Consider the following 20,273-nt stretch of genomic DNA (forward strand, 5'->3'; position numbering starts at 1 on the left):
CTAGGGATGTCTCCAGGTGGCCGGGTCCGGGGTCTCCAGATTTTGGTGCGGTACCTCCAGGGCCACAGGTCACCCTGCCCACTCTGCTCCCGGTGGGCCCGTGCAGGCGGTGGCAGCCACCGCTTGTGTCGTGGTGCCATCTAGTGTCGCTCGGCAGAAGGACCCGTGAGGCAGACACAGCGCACACCAGGGACGCACCCCGAACAGCCTGGGTGCTGGGAAACTCACCCTGGTGACGGTCCGCACCCTATGACACACGCACCCAGTGGCTCCAGATCACAAACGAGGACGATGGGCATTGCCCAGGTCATGCAGGGGCAGCGAAGCTCAAAGTGGTGCCCAGGCTTGCTCGGGGGATCCCGGGGTGGCCAGGGCTTGGAGTCTCAGCAGCCTCACCGGTGGCGCTGAGCGGCCCCGGCGGCTGGTGGCCTGTTGGAGGAGAAAGGCGAGCATCCCCCAGAGCAGCGTGCAGCCTGCCTGCAGCACCAGTGCCGCCAGACCCAAGGCCAGGGACACCCGGCACTGCTGTGGGCTGGACGGCACGGACAAGCCCCAGGCGTGATGGCTGCTGGGGACCCGGGAGGCTGGCCAGGGGCTAGTATGGTCTGGCACCAGGGGCATGGAAGGCACCGGGCACGGGATGGTGCCTGCGGTGATGGGAGCGTTTTGGGAGGCAGTGGGAGCGGGCTGGGTGCCAGCAGTGGACAAGCCCTTCATAGTGGCATGGTTCCACTCCCTGTCTGGTACAGGAGCACGGAGAGTCGGGGCATGTGACGCTAGTGGGACCGTGCCTTGTGCAGCAGCCCTGGGCGATGGCGAGAGTGCCATAGGGAGCATCGAGATGAGGGAGATGCTGGGTGTCCCCCATGGGATGGTGGCTGGCCTCTCTGTGGACGCCAGAACAGGAGGCACATGTCTGGTGGTGGCTGCTAGTGGGCTGGTTGGTGCTGGTGTGGTAGCAGAAGCTAGAGTGGACAATGCAGGCTCTGGGCTGGTGGTCCCAGGAGGCTGTAGGCTTATGATGGCTGGAGTTGGACAAAGGCTGAAGGCCTCCTCTGGCACAGCTGGTGATGGCATGGTGGTAGAAGTCTTGCGCAGCGTGGTTGATGATGGGGTGGCAATGGAGACCTTTGGCAGCACAGCTGGTGACGGTGTGGTGATGGAGGTCTCAGGTAGCACAGTTGGTGATGGCATGCTGATATAGGCCTTCAGCAGCACAGTTGATGGTGTGTTGGTGGAGGTCATGGGCACATTTGTTAATGATGGTGTGGTGAAGGATGTCTTGGGCAGCACGGCTGGTGATGATGTGGTGATGAAGGCCTTGGATGGCATAGCTGGAGAGGGGGTGGTGAAGTGTTGCCACCCATGCCAATGGATGGATGGCAACATGACAGAGGTGGTGACAGGTGACAGCATGGTTGGCAGTGTCATGACAGGAGAGGCTGCCAATGAAAGCATGGTTGGTGCTGCAGTGGGCAGCAAGGTTGACATCTCTTGCGATGATGTGGAGGTGGATGGCAAAGATGGAGTAAAAGAAGATGAAAGAAGCTGAGTAGCTGGGCAAATTAAGTGGTCATCCCTCAGTGATGTCACTGCTTGCCCTGCCAGGTGGGGTGGACTCTTGCATGACACTTGGGTGGACAATTTGACCTTCTCACTGTTGTTTAGGATCCAGCTGTGCAGGTAGCAGAGGCTGCAATCACATCTCCATGGGTTCCCACTTAGATACACTGAGTTGAGCTTCTTCAAGGGGTCCAGAAGGCCCTGAGGAACACTCTCCAGCTGGTTCTTCCGAAGGTTAAGGGTTTTCAGATTTGAGAGAGAAGCAAAGACCTCATTATCCAGAGCAGAGAGATGATTTGTGTCCAGCTGGAGGTCTGAGAGCTTGCTGAGACCAGTGAAAGCTCCTCCAGGCAGGGCTGCTAGCTGGTTGTGGGACAAGATGAGTTTGCCAAGAGATGTGAGGTTGACAAAGATGCCGTCTGGAAGTGTGGCCAAACTGTTTCTGCCCAGGTCCAGCTCCCACAGGTCTGCCATGGCACCAAAAAGGCAGCAGGGGAGCTCTGTAATGCAGTTTGAACCCAGAGTCAGAAGCTTCAATTTGTTTAAGCCAAAGAAGCTCTGAGGTGGGAGAACCTGGATGAGGTTGTTGTCCAAGAGGAGTTTCTCCAGGTGACGCAGACTCCTCAGAAGCATGGGTGGCAGCACCCTGAGCCTGTTGCTCTGCAGGTTGAGCTCCAGCAACTCTGTCTGTGTGTCCAGCAGCCCCTCTGGGAGGTCCTGCAACTCATTCTCATAGAGCCGGAGGACTTGCAGCTGCGCAAGTTTGCTAAAGGCATCCCCAGGAAGAGTCGTGATCCTATTTCTGGCCAGGTCCAAAAATGTTAGATTGACAAGAGAATCAAAAATGCCTTCTGGAAGAGAAGGGATGGCATTTATGTGCAGTGAGAGCTCCCCCAAACTTCCCAGCCCATCGAACAGTCCTTTGGGGATGTATCTGAGGTGGCTGTCTCTCAGCTCCAGCCTCTGCAAGCTTGGGAGGTTTTGGAAAGTTCCCACAGCTAGTTCTTCTAACAAGGCGCCAGAGATGTCCAGGTCCCTCAGGTTGTCCAAATTATCAAAGGCTCCAGGTTCAATTTTCTTGATGTTGTTGCCAATAAACAAAATCTTGACCAGGTTGGGCATGTACCTGAAAGCACCTTTCCTTATAGCAGTGATGCTGGTTTGCACAAAGATCATCTCAGAAACAAAGGGCTTTGAAATCTTTGGGATCTCTTTGACATCATTTTTTGTCCCTCTGTAGATCTCCTGGTAGTCTTTGGGCATTTCATATGGATCTTCACCCCGGGTTTGATCTTGGCATTTATGGAGATGGAAGGAAAGGAAGAAAAGGAAAAGGAAATGCTGGTACATTGTCCTGAAAAAGGGGTTGTAAAAACCAGTTATGAAGAAGAAAAATAAAAATCTCTTTCCACAGCTCATGAACTGTGGCACTACACAGCTGCTCAGCTCTCGGGACACTCTTCTCTTCGCACCTCATAACTCGTGAGAAAAACGACACCATACAAGCCAATATACACTGCATTTACAAAAGTTTGCTGCTGTTGGTATCCAGGGATAGAGAGGAAGGGAGAGTGAGCCAGCTCGTGGCTTGGCACTGGGAGACACTCCAGGAGGAACAAGGGCTGTACTGTCTGTTCCCTGTCCTTCCTTCTCCCACGTCTGGGCTGCAGCTCAGCATCTGTTTGGGTGAAGAAGGCACAGCGCTGCCGCCTATTAGCACTGCTCCAGTGGGTCTGGTTACTCAGCAGGGAAACAGCCCATTCATGCAACAACAGAATCAGACAGCCCTGTGCTTGTTAATGAGGGATCAACAAGGGTCCCGGGAGCCAGTCATCACCAGATGACCTTGTTTACTTGGAATTCCCACACTGTGCTGGATGCACTTGCTATTTCAGTGGTGCTTTTCTGAGTCCAGGGGTCATTTAAAACACAGCTTCTAAGCATCTCCTTTTCAGAATTCTTGCTAATTGCATTATATTTTGGCCTTGGTTTTGCAGCTCAGTCAGATAAAAAATGGTTAACTTGTGAGCAGCAATGAAGTTTTAGAGCAAGGCTCATTAAAACGTTAATGAGAGTCCACAGATGAAGTCTTTAATACCTAAGATTTAGGGCTTTGACCTGCAGTTAGGAAGTGAAGTCACAGATGCACACCCACCAGTCATGTAAAGCTCATCACTTCCATCCAGTCATTTGGAAACACTCAGCTAACACATTTAGCTGGAGTTTAACTGCCATGAACATCATACTGGGTCTGTAGTTTCCAGCTTCACAGCCCTGGGTGGGAGCAAGGGAAGGGCTGTGGGCTGCTTCTTGGGTGTCCATCAAAGCTGATCATGCAAAAAACTTGTGCTGAGAGGGTAGATTTGCTATGAAAAGCTTTTTTTTTTTTTTTTTTTTTTTCCCTAAGACTGCTGAGAGGTCAGCAAATGCAAGAGGCCAAAACACACTGGGTTCGGAGAGAAACCAGTGAGAGGTGATGTACGTGCCAGCTGCTCCATGGGGTTCCCCAGGGCAGAAGATGCTGCTGATCTCTGCCCATCCTCTTCCCACAGAGACTCGGGTGCAGGAGCAGGGTCTGCTGGTGCCTAAGTGCCTGCTTCACTTCAGCTGCAGGAGCAGTGCCATGGGCTAAATGCGCAGGTGGAGATGGATGGACTGAGTGCATGGGCATGAAAATATGCCATTTGGAACTGCAAAGCTCTTAAAGCCCTCCCTCACTCCGTCTGGCTGCAGTGGACCTCAGTGTGGTCCTGTACTTGTGCCACCCTCCAGCAGCACAGGGACACTGAGGGACAGCCTCAGCTCACAGTGCTCAAGCCTCTCCTGTTCCATCCTACAAGGAAGCCATCAACAGCCCCCCCAAGAGCAGCCTGTTCCAGCACAATTTAAACAGCAAAACACAGTGGTTTACATCACTTACTTGGCTGAGCGCTTGCAAACGAGTCCAGCTGCCAGAGCGATGAGTGAGGCCACCAGACGGGAGTCCATCACCTGGCCAGCTCTTTATCCACAGCCCAGGCACCGGGCTTGGTTTCATGTGATGTCAGGGCTCAGGTCTGGGTGGGGAGATAAGGGGTGGCCGTGGAGCAGGCAGTGGAGCTGTGCCCCCTGTGCAGGAAGCTGTTGCTGAAACCCCTCAGACAGGACGCAGGCACATACTCACTAGGCGTTATCTGCTGGCGCCACTTGACTCATCATGTCCAGGGAAACCTGAAGATCTCCAGGCCAGTCTGTTTTGTAGCCGATGGCCTCTGCAGCCCAGTATATCCATCAGCATAACCCACCAGCTTCACCAGCATCACCCCCACTAACACAACAGAAAGGAGATTTCCTATTTGAAGCTCTTCTTATTAAAAATATTCTGCTTTTTCCTCCCTCAGAAATTAGCTTACGTAGCTAAAGGTGCTGCTCTGAAGCCATTTGTTTAAGCTCGGAGCGGGGATGACTTCTGTGGCAGGACAGGTACACTGACACCCAGATTCTCGGCTCAGCGCTACACCTTCACACCTCGCTGGCCTCAAGTCTGGAGCTGTGTTATGCTCTCCTCTACCCTAGCACAAGCCAAAGTGATACTCAAGGCTCCTAGCTGGTGCAGGGCATCTTGTGGAAAGAAGCACCCTGTTTATTGCAAAGACTTAAAATTACATTGCTTCTCAATGGATAATTGCACTAATTGCATTCAAATATTTCTTCATTGGTTTCCACCTGCTCTTATTAATGCTCAGCTGGTGCTTGCTGGGCTTCATTATACCTTTCCTGGCAGATTCAAAACCACTCAAACTCCTGCACATTTTCAGCAGCCTTACCCCTTTCCAGCATCAAAGCCATGTGTGTGCAGGTCCCCACTCACTTGGTGGCAAGTTACTCCAGAGGCTGCAGGGTGGTGGGAGCCAAGGGTGGATGAGAAAGCTCATAGTGGGAGTGACATCAGCCTCCCCATGCCTCAGCGTGGCAGCTGTGCCAGAATCTGGGAAGCTGCAGCCAGCCACAACATCCCTGGTCCAGCCTGAGGTGGCCATGCAGTATCACCTGGGAGATGGCAGAGGAACAGTGGCAGTCCCCTGTGCAGACAGGCAGCAGGGTGGCCGTGCAGGACCGTGTCTGGGGGTGCAGCGTTGCCCACCTTCCTCCCAGGAGCAAGGGGCCAGCAGTTCAGAGCACGGCCGGGATCGCAGCCCGCTGCCGGAGCAGGTCTGGCTGACACGACACGGACTCTCCGGGGAAAGGGCTGGCAGGGACGCACACCTCCAAGCAAGGACCCCGGCTGCCTTGTCGGGGCAGGGCCGGCAGCGCTGGCTCTGAGGAGGGTGCGTGGCCGTGCTGGTCAGGCTTTCCCTGCGCTGCGTGGTCCCGGAGCGAACAGTGTCCCAGCGGCCGCAAGATGGTGCAGCAGCCTCAGGCGTGCGCCTCGCACACAGGCACACGTGAATGCACCCACAACACGCCCTTGCTCTCTTAGGGGAGCACCCCCCTTACCTGCCACCCCTGGGTGGGCAGCGCCGCGGGACTCTGCCCCATCTCCATTGTCCCAAAGCTTCCCTGGGGCAGCGTCCGGGGCTGCGGGCCCAGCCCTGCCGGGGGGGAGATGCGGGACCTGCAGGTGCACAGCCCTGGGCTGGAGCCACCCTGCAGCCGGGCAGCCCGTGTCCCTCGCTGGGCAGCACTTGCCATGACTCTCTTGGACACCCCAAACCCATGCATGCCAGGGGGTTAATGCCAGGTTGCAGCTGTGTCTCTGCACTGCTGAGGGAAAGGGGAGCAGGAGATGGGCCTGGAGAGTTGCAGTAGGCAGGGATGAGCATGCCAGAGAGTGGCACCTGCACCCTGCCACACTATGCACAGCCCCAGGCAAGTCCCCATCACATCACAGCGACCTTCACCATTTCCCTCAGATACATAGACGGAGGCAGAAGAACAGAGTGTTTCCTCTCTCTGCCATGGTAACTGGTTACACAGAAATAATATATATATTTTTAATTATATTTGAAATATACAGGAAGCGCACAGCTGGGAGCATAAATACCACCAGCCCAACTTTTGTGGAGAGCTCGGTGACACCTGGTGACCATGGTAGGGGTAGGAGAGCAAGACGGGGTGCTGTTTCCCAGGCTGGTTCAGAGGTTGCCAGTGCAAGAGCAGAGCAGAATCAGGCACCTGCCCGAGCTCTAGGGTGCAGTGGGAAGACCGGGAGATGTGGCCTCATCCCCACTCTGTGCAGTGACCAGCACATTGACCTGCAGTGTGCCACAGCGAGACTGCAGCACCCAGGCACCCTGGTACACCGGGCCCAGCCCCTCTGCCTGCCTGTGAGGAGGAGAAGGAGGAGGGAGGCGAAGGCTGAGCTGCTGGCAGCTCGTGGCATCACAGGCCATGCTTACGGTGCCCTCGGGGTTCCTGTAGGTGCACTGCCCTGGAGCATGCTCCCCGTCCCAGCCCTCCTCCGGGGGGACACCTGGTGCTCCCGGGCACTGCAGCTGCCCATAGGCGACCTCCAGCAGGGACCGTCCCTGGAGAGCGGCTGGGCTGGCACAGGAGGCTTGCGCATGGGTGAGGGGCTCGGCAAAGCGCTGGAGCCATCTCAGAAGATAGGCAAGGTGGCAGTCACAGGCCCAGGGATTGCTGCCCAGCCCCACTCGCACCAGCTCCTCATTTGCATCAAAGAGCCCCGGAGGCAGGCCGGCCAGGCGGTTGTGGTCCAGCACCAGGGCAGTGAGGAGGGGCAGCCCGCTCAGCAGCCCAGCCGGCAGGCTGGAGAGGTTGTTGTGGCTCAGATGCAGAGTTGCCAGCTCCGCCAGACCCTGGAAAACCCCGGCGGGAAGGTGGTCCATGGAGTTGTATGACAACACCAGGGTGTGCAGCACAGACAGGTTGGCAAAGAGTCCCTGGGGCAGCATTTCCAGCTCATTGCGAGCCAGGGAAAGGTGGAGGAGGCGAGGGGTGCCGGTGAAGAGGGTGGCAGGCAGGGTGGCCAGCCGGTTGCCCTCCAAGCTGAGGACGGTGAGGTTGGGGAGATCAGCGAAGATGTCAGGGGGCAGGCTGGCCAGAGCGTTGTGCTGCAGCTGCAGCCGCCGCAGCGCCCCCAGCCCCGCAAAGGCGCTGGCTGGCAGCGCCTGCAGCCGGTTCCCATCCAGGTGGAGCTCGGCCAGCCGGCCCAGCGCCCCAAAAGCGCCGTGTGGCAGCCGCGCCAGCAGGTTGTCACTGAGCTTGAGGAGGCGGAGGGCGGTGAGGGGGGCCAGCAGCCCTGCAGGCAGCTCGGTCAGGACGTTCTGCGAGAGGTCCAGGCTCTGGAGGTACCGGAGCGGGCGGAAGATGCCGGGAGGCAGTGCCTCGATCCTGTTCCCCGGCAAGCGCAGGTCCTGCAGGCAGCAGGCAGCGGCGAAGAGCCCTGGCTGCAGGGAGCGGAGGGCATTGGCACCCAGGGAGAGCTTGCTGAGGCTGGGCAGCCCCGCCAGCACCCTGGGGCTCACTGCCGGCAAGGGGTTGCCTGACACCTCCAGCTCGGTGAGGTTGGGCAGCCCCAGAAAGGCACCGTCCTCCAGGTCCTGGATGTTGTTGTTGAGGAAGACCAACTTGGTGAGGGTGGTGCTGGAGCCCAGAGCCCCACTGCGGACACTTCTCAGGGCCGTCTCCACAAAGAAGAGCTGGGTGGCGTTCCCTGGCAGGCCCGCTGGAATCTCCCGCATCCTCTCCTCCGAGCAGAAGACTTTGGAGGTGTCATAGCACTGGCAGCTGGAGGGGCAGGGTAGGGGCAGCCCCCTCACCAGGAGGAACCCCAGTCCCAGCAGCATGTAGACCACCAGCCTGCACTGGAGAAGGAGCCGAGCCTCATCCCCTGCCTGAATGAGGCAGAAATCTGTACCAGCAGGCAGGCGCTGCTGAGGAAGTGGCTTCTGTGGCCAAAAATGCAGCAGGAGCAATCTCTGGGGCACTGCCGGAGTGAGCAGCTGCCTGGCCATGGGGCAGCCACCTGGCCATGGGGCAGCACTCCAGCTCCAGCTGCCTGCACTGCTCAGTGCTCCCCTTGCGGGAATAGAGAGTGCTCCCCTCGCAAGTCTCCCCCTGCCTGCTCCGTGCAGTGCGTCGGGGCTCTTATCCTGAATCCCAGTCCCACTCTAGCCCACCCTATCACAACAAGGGTGGTGCCACCCTCACCAAAGGTCCCCACATCCTTTGAGAGGAAGCATGTGAAGCACAGGGTTTGCTGCACACACCAGGTGATGGGGACAACACTGCAGGGCTGCGCTGTACTCAGTGACAAAAGCAGCAGGCTCCACCAGCTCTGTTTCTAACTGCCTATCAAGTACTTCATCAAACCTGCCTGAGAGACATTGAGTTTGATCAAATGCCTGTTCCCAGTCCATGGGATGCACTTTTTGAGGCAGTGGCCTCCAGACCTCTGCCAGTCCATCCCTACTTGGGATACATTGCCACTGCTGCTGCATGACAGGGGATGCTGCCCACCCCCAGCAATGCCCACCTTCAGATACCACTCACAAGTGGGGCTATCCTGGACTTAGTTGATGCTCGACAGCAGTGTTGGACTTGGCTTTTCCTTTCCATTTCCCACCATCCCACCTGCTTTCACCAGAACCAACAGTGATTTCCACCTATCCCAGGCCCCCCACACTACCTCAGTGGTATGGCCACCACTTACCGAGTGTAGCATCTTGGAAATCACCACCAAGCCCGTAGCAGGTTTGCAGGGAGGCTGCTCACCAAATTAAACAATGTTTTCTGGGGCAGAAGGGAAACCTGCAGGGAGCTGTTCCTGCTGGGGCGGAGCTGCCCCTCGCGGCTTATCGGCAACAACAACCCGTGTCCTTGGAGCGCTTCAAAAAATAACCCAGCCACAGCAGGACGGGAGGCAAGGCCAGAGTCAGCTGCCGGTGAGCATCCTGGCAGGGAAGTGGGGTCCCGGCCCCGGACATCCACTGGCCTGGGGATGGTGGCAGGGTGCTGCTGTCACAGTCCCACACCAAGGTCAGCATGCTTCATTCCCCCCGAGATTTCCCCTAGACTTTATGAAATCTCACTGGGAAGTAGTGCTAGCACACATCTCTTGCATGAGAAAGGGGAACAGGCACAGCTTAGCAAGGCAAGGCAATGCCATGGGGAGGGGTCCACCCTGGACCATTACTTTGAGATGCATCATGTGTTTTGCATCCCATGAAGTGCACCCAACTGGCCATGGGATGGCCAGAGGGGCCTGTGGACCAGGTGGATTCCCTGGAAGCTTGCAATCTGCTTCGGAGAGCAGCATACATAACCGTGAGGGCTGCCTTGCAGGGGCCTGTGTTGGAACATGCTGGGGTGGCAGCTGCCACGAGGGCACCCCTAGGGGCAGGAGGAGGGACATTTAGGTGCATTCAGCCAGGCTGATGGAGCGGACAGTGAGCAAAGAGAAACTCAGCTGATGCAAGCCCACGGCAGCCAGCTCTGAAGGGAGCCATGCGAGCTCCCCACCACCCTGGGGTGACACTGGGTAAAGTGCGCAGGAGGCAGTCAGTGCCTCCATCAAGAAGCTTGTTGAGGTCTCAGCTCACTCTTCAAAAGCTATTCCCCTGCTGTTGGATGGCTGATCCCTCCCTGGTCCTGCACCACAGGTTGGAGTCCAGGGACCAGCACAAACTGTGCAACCACAGCCCACTAACCCTCTCCCAGCCTCACCAGGCTGTATGGACTTTTCCTCAATATGAAATAAAAATGTCTTAGGAGTGAAGATCAGGCACACCTCCTGTTCCTGCTGGGTCATTGGGTCATTCCCCAGCTGTGCACCATGGAGGAGCAAATAAACAGTTCTTGGCACTGGGGATGGACAACTGCACTTTAATGGAGAGGTCACAGAGAAGCACCCGACAGCCCAGCGGCAGTCCCGTGTCTCCCACTGCCATGCAGGTCCCAGCCCAGAGGAGCATCCGATCATGTAACACAAGTGTGGGGCTGCTTGTGCTTGCCCTGGCTCCTGGGGCGCTCGTCCCATGGCAGCAACCCCCAGGCAGCCCAACATCGCCACACCATGCGCAGAGGTGAGCTGGAGCCCTCCGTGGCCGTGCTACAGCTGGAGCAGGCAGGGCGGGCGCTGGGTGCAGCTGCTGCAGGGGCATGGTGTGGCACCCACCTGTGAACTGCAGAGCAGCAGAGCTTGCTGCCCCCCCGCTGTGCACTGCCAGCATCCCCGCTGCCGCCCGAGGGATGTGCAGGCAGCACGGCTGGGCAGGCAGCAGGGCTGGGCACATACAGGGGGATACTTGCGGGAGGAAGAGGAAGGAGCATTGGCAGGCAGAGCAGGGCCAGGTTGTTCACTAGCTGGTGGAGGATGCACGGGGTATTGAGACAGCGAGGACTAGGGATGGGGTGCAGCAAGAGCTGCCCCGGCACGCTCCCTCTGCCTTCGGGCATAAGCACAGGAGCTTCTTTCCCCGCCCCTGCGGATACTTCACCCCCATCCTCCCACCCGGTAATTCCCCCGCACGCAGCAGGGGCCGGTGCCTCCGGACGCCGCGGGGCACAGGAGAGGCAGCAAGAGGAGGCAGGAGGCTGCGCGGGCCAGGGAAGGTGCTGGCTGCCTGCGGGCAGGGCTGCAACGTGGAGCGGTGCGAGTGTGCCAGCCCGGCAGCAGCGCCCAGCCCGTCGGCGAGGGCACGGCAGCACCGGGTATGCGGCTCCTGCCCGGGCGGGGGCAGAGGCTGGGGCACGGCGGGAGCAGCGTGCAGCAGGCGGTGCAAGGACAGGCAACACTAAGGGGGCAAAGAACGTGAGGGATAAGGGAGTCCTGTTGTTTGAGTTAAGCACCATCATGACCAGGCTGTGGCTCTCTGCTTGAGGGGTCCCCTCTCAGCATCCCAGCTGCTGGCCCCCGGGCAGGGGATGAGCACAGAGGCAGGAGGGGCTGGGAACAGGGCAGCCATGGGAGGTCACCCAGGTGAACACCCTACTGCAGAACAAGGGCAGGGCAAAGCAGAGCAGGACAGGGAACATGCAGCACGCACAGTGATTGTGGCCCATCCCCATCAGCAAGGGCAGCTGATGCAGAGCCACTGTCATGTCCCTTGGCCCTGTGGGGAGGGAATGCCCCACCAGTACCAGTACCCCAGGGTCTGCTGGGTGCTCACGCTTCATTAGGCGCCTTCATCCTCATAAGCACAACGTGGCTCTTCTTCCTGCAGCCATAGACCATGAGCGCCACCAGAGCGGCAAGCAGGGCCGCACACACCAGCACAATGACCGCCACCACCACCCCACTCTGTGTGCTTGTCAGCCCCCACTGCCCCCTCTCCTCTTCCTCCTCCTTCTCCTCCTCCTCCTCCTCCTCCTGTGGGGAGACTGGCAGCCCCATGGGTGGCTCCGTCCAGGCACCATCCGGTAATGCCACCTCAGAGGGGCCAGCAGGGAGCAGGGTGCTGGGATAGGGGGAGGCAGTGGAGGGCAGGGGGACGAGGAGCTGGTCCTGAGGCAGCCCAGCGATGGGGGTGCCCCTCAGGGAAGGGGGCTGGGCACAGAGGGGGGGTGTCTCTCCCACCTTGTGGGGGTTGTCCTCCAGCCAGACCTGCAGGGGCAGGATGCCCTCGTCACAGCGCCAGGAGTTGTTGTGCAGCTTCACCTCTCGCAGGGCAGCCAGAGGGGAGAAGATGCCAGCAGGCAGGTACTCCAGGGCGTTGGAGTGCAGCTGCAGGTGCCGCAGCCCTGGGGTGGTGCTGAAGAGGCCCCGTGGCAGCATCTGCAGCTGGTTGTGGTGCAGGGAGATGTTCTGCAGCTTGGGCATCCCCTCCAGTGCCTGGGCATCCAGACGGCGCAGGGCGTTGGAATGCAGGGACAGCTCCAGCAGCTCTCCCAAACCCTGGAAAGCACCCCGTGCTACGGAGCGCAGCCGGTTCTTGCTGAGTACCAGGAGCTGCAGCTGGGTGAGGTTGCCAAAGACAGCGGTAGGGAGGGTAGAAAGCTCATTATCGTAGAGCCACAGCTCCCGCAGGTCAGGCATGGGCCCGAAGGCACTGGGGGAGATGTCCCTCAGGCGGTTGACATGCAAGGTGATCTTAGCAAGGGCACGCAAGGGCAAAAAGATGCCGCTCGGTAGGGTGGCGAGGAGGTTATTGGACAGGTAGAGCTTCTGCAGGTTTCCATTGTGCACAAAGAGCTCCGGGGACAGCGTCTCCAGCTGGTTCTGGTGGAGCCCCAGCTCCTGCAGCTCGGGCAGCCCATCAAAGGTGCCCACCGGGATCTGCCGGAGCCGGTTCTCATAGAGCCGCAGCACCTGCAGCCGCGCCAGCCGCTCAAAGGCCCGGCGCGGCAGGTGGTCGATGTTGTTCCTGGCCAGGTTGAGCTTGGTAAGGCTGGTGAGCTGGTCAAAGACCCCCTCCTTCAGCTCCTGCAGGTTGTTCCCGTGCAGCTGCAGCTCCTTCAGATTGCTCAGGTGGGAGAAGTGAGAAGGCTCAACCTGGAGGATCTGGTTGCTGGAGAGGAGTAGAGACTCCAGCTTGCCCAGGGGCTCAAAGACCTGCACAGGGAGCTCCTGCAGCTTGTTGCTGGACAGGCTGAGGTAGCGCAGGTCAGGCAGGTGCTGGAAGGCCCTGGGGCTGATGCGCGACAGGTTGTTCTTCTCGATGCGCAGCCCGATCAGTAGGGAGGCGTTGCCAAAGGATGCGTCGCCCAGCTCAGTGATGAGAGTGTTGATGATCTGCAGGGTCATGGCGTTCTCAGGGATGGGGCTGGGGACTGTAGTGATGCCAGCACCGGAGCACTCCACCTGGGCAGTGCGGACACACTGGCACTGCTCTGGGCACTGGCCACTGGCCAGCTGGATGCCCACCAGCAGCAGCAGCCACCACTGCCAAAATCCCTGCTCCATTAGGCCTGCAGGAAAAACGAAGGAGGGGGGCTCAGCAATTTCCCAGCTCCCTGGGCCTCCACCAGGGATGGGTGCTTCTTCCTGGGAAAGGCTACCAAGGCTGTGGCCATCCTGCCCCCACCATGGCAGCAAGGCAGAAGAGGGTGGGTAAGAAAGGCTGGGGGCAGGCACCCAGGCAGGAGTGCAGGGCAGGACACAGCTGGGGGCTGTGGTGCCTGGCTGCCATACCACAGCTATTAGTGGCATCGATGGCGTCTCCCTCGCTCAGCTCCTGCAGCAGCCAGGAGTGTGGTTTCCTGTTTCATAGTGTGTGTGGTGAGCGGCTACCAGAGGTACTGGCCTGGCACCACGGAGCAGCCCAGACCTTCACCAGAGCTGGCCCGAGGCACCCTCAGCAGGGTGGGTCCCGGGAATGCTGCGTAGGTCCAGGAAGAAAGGCGCTCCCCAGCACACTCAAGCACCCTCCTGGCTCTAAGCTCCTGTTGTGGAGCCAAAAGCAGCACTGGCACCCACTGCCAGGGCATGCTTTAGCTCCAGTCCTGCAGGAGCCTGGGTCAATGGGACCCTCTGCCAGCTGCCCAGCCCAGGTTGGGTACACGGGTGGCCCTGTCTGCACCCCATTCCCAGCAAAAGGTCTCAGCCCTGGCCAATTTTGGCTGTGAGAGTGGGGTGTCTGGTGTGCAAGCTGGTCCCAGAGGTACTGCCCAAAGAAACCCTAAAGCCTAGGAAGAGTGAGGGCTTTGCAGTGAGGCCCTCCATCATTCTATAAAATGCATGGCCACTATGGACACCCTCTCCTCCCTCCTCTGGCCTGGGAGCTTCCTCCCTCCCTAGATTAAAGCAGTGGCCTTGTGCCAGGCTGGCATGGAGCAGTCCCTGCTAACAGCTTCAAGTGGCACAAGGGATGGAGAAAACCTGTGTCCCCCCATCCCTGATCACAGCTCAGCCAAACAGGCAAGTCCAGCAGCACAGGGGTCCAGGCGCGGTGCCCCAGCTGGCACAGCACCCTGGGGTGCTGGGGCACAGCCCCTGCCCTATGCTCTGGGCTCCTTCCAGGGAACACTCTTACTCTCCAGCAGGGAGGGAGGAACCCTTCACAAGCCAGCAGCACAGTTTATGTTTCCCATATGGAAACAATCTGCATCCAAGAACAGCTTTGTTTATAGCAAGCCACTTATAAACTTCCCCAAACACTCTGCACATCAAAGCCCAGCTCATGTCACTCCCTGGTAAGGCAGCTCAGAGTGCATCCACGCTGGAGTGTCCTTCAGGAAAGACAGCTGAAAACAATTTGTCTCCTCTTTTCTTCTAGGGACAAAAAGCAGCTTACAGACCAAGGGGCTGAATATTCCTTACCACTCAGCCCCTCAGCATCCCACTGCTCCTAACTTCAGCCCCCCATAATCTTACTTTGCCCCCCTTAATTTTTTCTATTGGTTATCGTTTAAGATATGTTGCCTATATAACTAATTCAGCTCCCACAGTGTGGTCTTGCTTTGTTGGAGAACCCTTGCAAGACAAACATCTCCCATCAAATCAAACAATGCTGAACATGAAGATCCCACCACCCCTCGGACCTGTCCCAGGAGTCCCCCTGGCCCAGGGCCACTCACAGGAGCAGTAGTGGAGAGGAGACTTACCCCAGTGTCCTGCAGCCGCGAGCGCTGAGTGAGCACAGCTCTGAGCTGACTAGAGAGCCAAGTGTGGTTCATGCTTCCCCTCCCAGTATATAACCCGTCCAAATCAATGAATCAGCACAGGGGCAGCAGCGGGGTTAGGGAAAGCGCTGGAGCAGAGCTGCTTCCAACTCCTGTTTCCTCAGCAAACAGACCAAGAGTCTTGAGGATGGAGTTTTGGGTTTCCCTCTCCTGAACCCCAGTGCTCTGTTTTGAAGACAAGCAGATGGCCTCATGAACATGGGGGGCTCATGTCAGCCAGTGCCCAGATAGCAGCTTGGCCCTGGGAGCCCCTCTTGGTCCCTGGTGGGACAAGGGTGGGTGCCCCCCTCCACGGCGGCAGGCAAGACAAAGCCAGGTCCCATGGCACAATCATGCCCTTCCTAGCACACATTCACACTGCTCTGCCCCATGGCATCACCTCAGCACATGCCCAGTGCTTGCCTCCCCAGCTATGGCTCCTGCCATGGCTCCTCTGGCCATGCCTCAACCCAGGGCCAGTAGTGCAGGCAGCTCCCCCCACCACACTGACCCTGCCTGGGGTTCACCATCCCAACCACAAACAGGCCAGGAACTCAAGCACCCACCCCAGGGCTCTGTCCTGCAGACACCTTGCCCAGCCTAGCCAGGGAGTGGTCACCAAACAGGGGTCAGTAGCACTGCCGGTGCCAGCCAGAAGCCAGGCTGCTCCAGAGAGCCCGTGGCAAGCCAGATCACCTCCCACTACCACCACCATGCCTGTGGGTGCTGAGAGACGCCCTCAGCATCAACAGCAGGCAGCCTCTCAACCCCAAAGTGGTACGTGCTGCCATCTCCCAGAGGCTGCCATGGCTACAGCCCATGTGCTGCTCTTCATCCTCAGCAGCCCTGACACATGGGTGACACATCCCACCACCCAGGGGTGTTCAGGAAGCAGGGTACGAGCTTGTCCCGTCCACTTGTTCAGGGGTACCTGCTGCCACCCATCTCCTGTCCCCTCCAGCCCACATGGGTTCACAGGGGTGCCTCGGGTCCTCACCACCTAGCCCACGTCACTACCCCGTCATCCACTTTTCCCAGGCAGCCCCTGTCCAGCAGCTGCCGGGGACGAATGTTGGGGCGGAAGCAGCTAAGGAAAGCCAGTGTGCATGAATGCTTTGGGCTTCCCAGAGCCAGAGCAGCCCCGTGCTAACCACGGGGCAGCTGGAATGTCCCTGACCATGTCTAATCCTGTCTCAGCCCACCCATGTTTCTGCCGGCTGCAGCAGCCCCTGCTCATGTCCCAGCCAGCACTAACGAGCTGCTTGTGATGGGAACAACACGGGGCTGCTGCAGAGGGGGCAGGACGCTGCCTCTATCCCCATGCAGCCCCATGTCCTGCCGTGCTGAAAGGGTTGTGAGGGCACAGGGCAGTGCAGGGGATCAGGCATCCTGCTCAAGAAGGTGACCAGACCAGGATGAACAGCAGACAAGGGATGGAGAGGGGAGTTTCCAGCCAGGCTCAGAGGAAGGCGACAGGGATCGTGGGAAGAGGGTGGGGAGTGGGACCTCAGCTGGAGACAACCACTGTTGATATGGTAGATTGCATAGGGAGCTTAGCTGCCATGGGACATGCCAGATGGCCATGGACCCCTTCCTGGATGGGAAGTCAGCACCAAGGCTGGGGCTGCCCTGAGCCATGCTCCCTGCCTGCTCCTGGGGCAAAGCCCGGGCATTTGGGCACAGAGAAGGGGCATTTTGGAAACACCACCCCCAACTGCTTTAGCTCACACTTTATTGACACAGCAGATTTTCCCAGCAATGTGGTTCCCAAAATAACCTTCCTTGACGGCGGTGCAGCTGGAGGCGGTGGGCTTGGGAGCTGCTCGCTCCCTGCAGCCCTGGCACAAGATCAGGGCTCTCATGGCCTTATCACATCCTTATCACCGCCTCTGTCTGCCCACTGCCAGCGCTGCCGGGTTCCTGCCGGCTCTGACTCATCCCAGAAGCACACAGCTTTTCAGCAAGGCAGCACAGGAATTAAACCCCAGCACTTCCGAAAAACACCACCCCAAGCCTAGTCTGACAGAGGAATGTTGGACTCAGCTCCTTCCAAGTAACATGGCCTAAGAGGGACAGGGACGTGGTGGTGGGTACCCTCAAACACCCTGCCCCCAGGAGGGGGGTGATCAGGCCATGGTTCCAATGGCCACACAGAGTGCCCAAATCTTCAGAGGAGCCCAGCTGACAGCCCTGCCAAAATCCCAGCTGCCTCTACCCAGGCCTGGAGAGCCTGGCTCCAGCTCCTGGCTGGGAAGGACAAGTCTGATTTCAAGACATCCCTAAAAATAAAGCAAGGCTGAGTAACAGCACAATCCCGTGCGCTGTACCCACAGTGGGGAGGGAGCCGCTCCCGGGGGGGAGCACACAGCAGCTTGCCTCAGGCTATGCACAGGGGAGGGAAGCAGAAGGTGTGAGAGTCTGGGACAGCCGCACAGACATGCTCTGCACATCTGGAGGGAAGAGGCAGCTCCCCGAGACAGCATGTGGATGTGATTGAGGGTGACATAAGTGTTCTGAGAGGGAGGCTGCTTCACATAGCTGGGAGCTCGCACGTTGCTGGATGGAGCAAAGCAAGCTTTGCGCTGCAGGAAGCCCCCAGGGTCCAGCAGTGCTCTGGGAACCTTCCCCACCTCCAGCCACACCAGCCAGAGGAATGCTGAGCCCCCTAGACGCCCCGTCTGAGCTCAGGACAATGTGGAGTCACTGCCATGTCCCTGCACCCCTAAGGGGATGGTGGAGCCCAAGTGTGGGCACCTGCCAGACCCTTTGCCCCAGGGAGATTGGGCCAGCAGCAAAACCTGCGGTCAGGGCGGGGCTGGGGAGTGGCTCCTTCCCCTCGAGCCCCCAGCCCTCCTCACCTGCACAAACAGTGTTCTGATGCTGCTCCTCTGTCCACGGAAGAGCAGGAGAGCCCCCAGAACTTCCTGTAGGTATTTCTCTGCGTGCAGCTGAGCCCACAGGAGCGCTGGAGATCCTGTGGCAAAGCAGTCCCAGCCAGAGTTACCCCTTGTGCTTTGACATAATCCTGCCTAGGGCTCCTGGAGGCTGTCAGGGACAGGAGCTGGCAACTCTTGGGTACGCTCTCCAAGCCACTCGTATTAACAGCACTGGGTTCTCAGCCCCTCCAGGGCTCCCGTCTGTCCTACGACCATTGCACAAGCCCTGGTGCTCCTCCATGTCGAGCTCAGCCCCAAAACGCCCCCAGCGGGAAGGTTTCAGGAGCCCCCGAAGAGCACCATCACTTATTGTCGGGGGGGTCCGCCTCACTCCCACACCGCAGGACAGCCCGGGGTCGTTCGTGCTGGCGCAGCTCCAGCGCATCCCCGCAGCAAAGCCGGGCGGCTCTGAATCACCGGCGACTCGGAGCTGCTTGGAAAAACTCACGTAATCGCTAAAATTAGAAGGCTGTGGGCTGGGCCGGGAGCCCTCAGCGCTCATCTGCTAGACAGCTGAGCACGCTCACCCAGGCCGCTGCTGCTCCCCGGCCGCTGCTGCCCCCTCCAGCTCCCGGCCGAACCGGCACCTCTGTGAGGGACGGGGTGTCCCGAGGCCCCGCAGCGCTGGACCCCCCACTGCTTTGCGCTGCTGCAGAGCGCCTGCCCCGCCATGAGGAACCCCCTCGGTGGCCCCTGGTGCTCACAGCGACCCGGCCAGGCTCTGCTCTATTGAAGGGAGGAGCAGGGTGTTGGCTGGGCCGGGGCCCAGGGAGGGGGTCCCTGCAGTGCTCTGGTGTGGGCAGCACCTCCTGGCCGGGCCGTGCAGCAGGACACAGGCTCGGGCACAGCCGATGGGGGAAGGAAGGTGCATTAGTCAGTCCCTCAGGGACCAGCTGAGGCCCACAGCTCCCATAGAGAGGCAGCAGCAGCAGCAGCAGCCGCCCCTTCCCCACCACACACCCATCCTAACTAACCCTTTGAGGAGACCAAACCTGAGGGCTCCTCCACAGGGGCAGGGCCAAACCCCTAGAGCATTTTCAGCACCCTGCTTGAGGAACGCAGGGCCAGGGGGCCCTCACTGCTCACAGCTACATAATGCCCCATCTCTGTCTGCCCCAAGGGATGGAGACGTGTCCTGCCTTCCCTGCGGAAGTAAGTGCATGGGCAAGGTAAGAGCTTTTTGAAAGGAGGAGCAGTCCTGGACCCTCCAGGATGGGCAGGAAGGATAGTGTATGTCCAAGCGCCAGCACAAGACCCACCACAACTCTCCTGTAGCTCAAGGAAAATGGCATTTAGGATCTCAAGTAGCAGTGGAGCTTGCCTGGCCAGCAGAACCGTGTCCTCCAGGCTCAGCCCTGGCCCGAGCGATAGCAGGAGCACGCCGGGTTGGCTCAGGCTCAGGGCAGCGCTAGGCTGGAAGGAATGCAGGGCCTGTGGCCAAATCCGCCTGGAGAGATAATCCGAAGCGGAAAGAGCTTGTCAGATGGGCGCTGTGAGAGGGAGGAAGGACCGGCTGGAGCAGGAGGCAATGGTGGGGGGCTGTCCCTGCTCATGCAGTGCTGTGTGTTTGCTGGATCAGCTTCACACAGTTCTCCATCTCTGTAAAGCCATCCCTGACAGCCAGGAGGGCCCCAGGGACCCCCTCCTAACACCCCAAGGGGGAAGGTGCCCCATGTCTCCCAAGTATCCAGGAAAAGCAGGCAGAGGAGTGCACAGCAGCACACGGAGCCGCTGCCAGCCATCGCTGGCTCCCTGTCCTGGGCTGTTTTCATCTAGAGGGACACAAAAGCACAGCTGGAAGCCTGGCAACTTCCAGAGAAACACAACAGTCCTGAAGCAGTGATTGCACAAGAGGAGCTGGGCCTGGTGGCAGCACATCTCCTGATGCTGCTGGAGCAGCAGCCCCATACCCTGCAATGAAGTGGGACTCATTCACCATGGACCAAGCAAGAGGCTTTGCCAGGGCTTAGCCACCCATAGACACCCAGGAGGAAAGGGGATGTGAACACAGACTTTGGCTAGGAAAATGGGGCAAAACACCTCCATATCTCCATCTCTGGCTGGAGCAGGGGCAAAGCAGGAGCTTCAGGCCTCCTGATCACTGTGAGAGCCTATAAACACTCACAAGCCCAGCCTTGTCCCATGAGTACATGCCTTTGGCTGCATCTCTTCCCAGCTCTTCTGTCATCCCTCGGAAATGCCGTGCTGTGATACTGTGGCTGCTGCATCAGC

The 20,273-nt window shown here is 58.9% G+C and overlaps 3 protein-coding genes across 3 annotated transcripts; all 3 read right to left on the minus strand.

Moving 5' to 3' along the window:
* Window positions 1-327: 327 nt before the first annotated feature.
* LOC308224364 (uncharacterized protein) lies at window positions 328-4,525 on the minus strand (the record flags this gene model as incomplete). The annotated part of the gene is made up of 2 exons (XM_080624201.1): window positions 4,484-4,525; window positions 328-2,917 (listed from the first exon to the last, which is right to left on the minus strand). The coding sequence occupies exon 2, from the start codon at window positions 2,911-2,913 to the stop codon at window positions 328-330; it is 2,586 nt and encodes an 861-aa protein (XP_080480327.1). The 5' UTR covers window positions 2,914-2,917; window positions 4,484-4,525.
* A 2,203-nt stretch (window positions 4,526-6,728) lies between these two features.
* LOC308224368 (uncharacterized protein) lies at window positions 6,729-9,271 on the minus strand (the record flags this gene model as incomplete). The annotated part of the gene is made up of 2 exons (XM_080624208.1): window positions 9,218-9,271; window positions 6,729-8,369 (listed from the first exon to the last, which is right to left on the minus strand). The coding sequence occupies exons 1-2, from the start codon at window positions 9,227-9,229 to the stop codon at window positions 6,729-6,731; spliced, it is 1,653 nt and encodes a 550-aa protein (XP_080480334.1). The 5' UTR covers window positions 9,230-9,271.
* Window positions 9,272-11,430: 2,159 nt separating this feature from the next.
* On the minus strand, window positions 11,431-18,089 carry LRRC15 (leucine rich repeat containing 15). Its single transcript, XM_080624207.1, has 2 exons — window positions 17,964-18,089; window positions 11,431-13,413 (listed from the first exon to the last, which is right to left on the minus strand). Exon 2 carries the CDS (start codon window positions 13,406-13,408, stop codon window positions 11,672-11,674), a length of 1,737 nt encoding a protein of 578 aa, XP_080480333.1. The 5' UTR covers window positions 13,409-13,413; window positions 17,964-18,089; the 3' UTR covers window positions 11,431-11,671.
* Between the last annotated feature and the right edge of the window lie 2,184 nt (window positions 18,090-20,273).

This window comes from Psittacula echo (assembly GCF_963264785.1).
Source record: "Psittacula echo genome assembly, chromosome: 7".
In the NCBI taxonomy this organism is placed as follows: domain Eukaryota; kingdom Metazoa; phylum Chordata; class Aves; order Psittaciformes; family Psittacidae; genus Psittacula; species Psittacula echo.

Excerpts from the sequence above, each read along its gene's own strand:
- LRRC15 (XM_080624207.1), bottom strand. The coding sequence starts at position 13,408 with ATGGAGCAGGGATTTTGGCAGTGGTGGCTGCTGCTGCTGGTGGGCATC.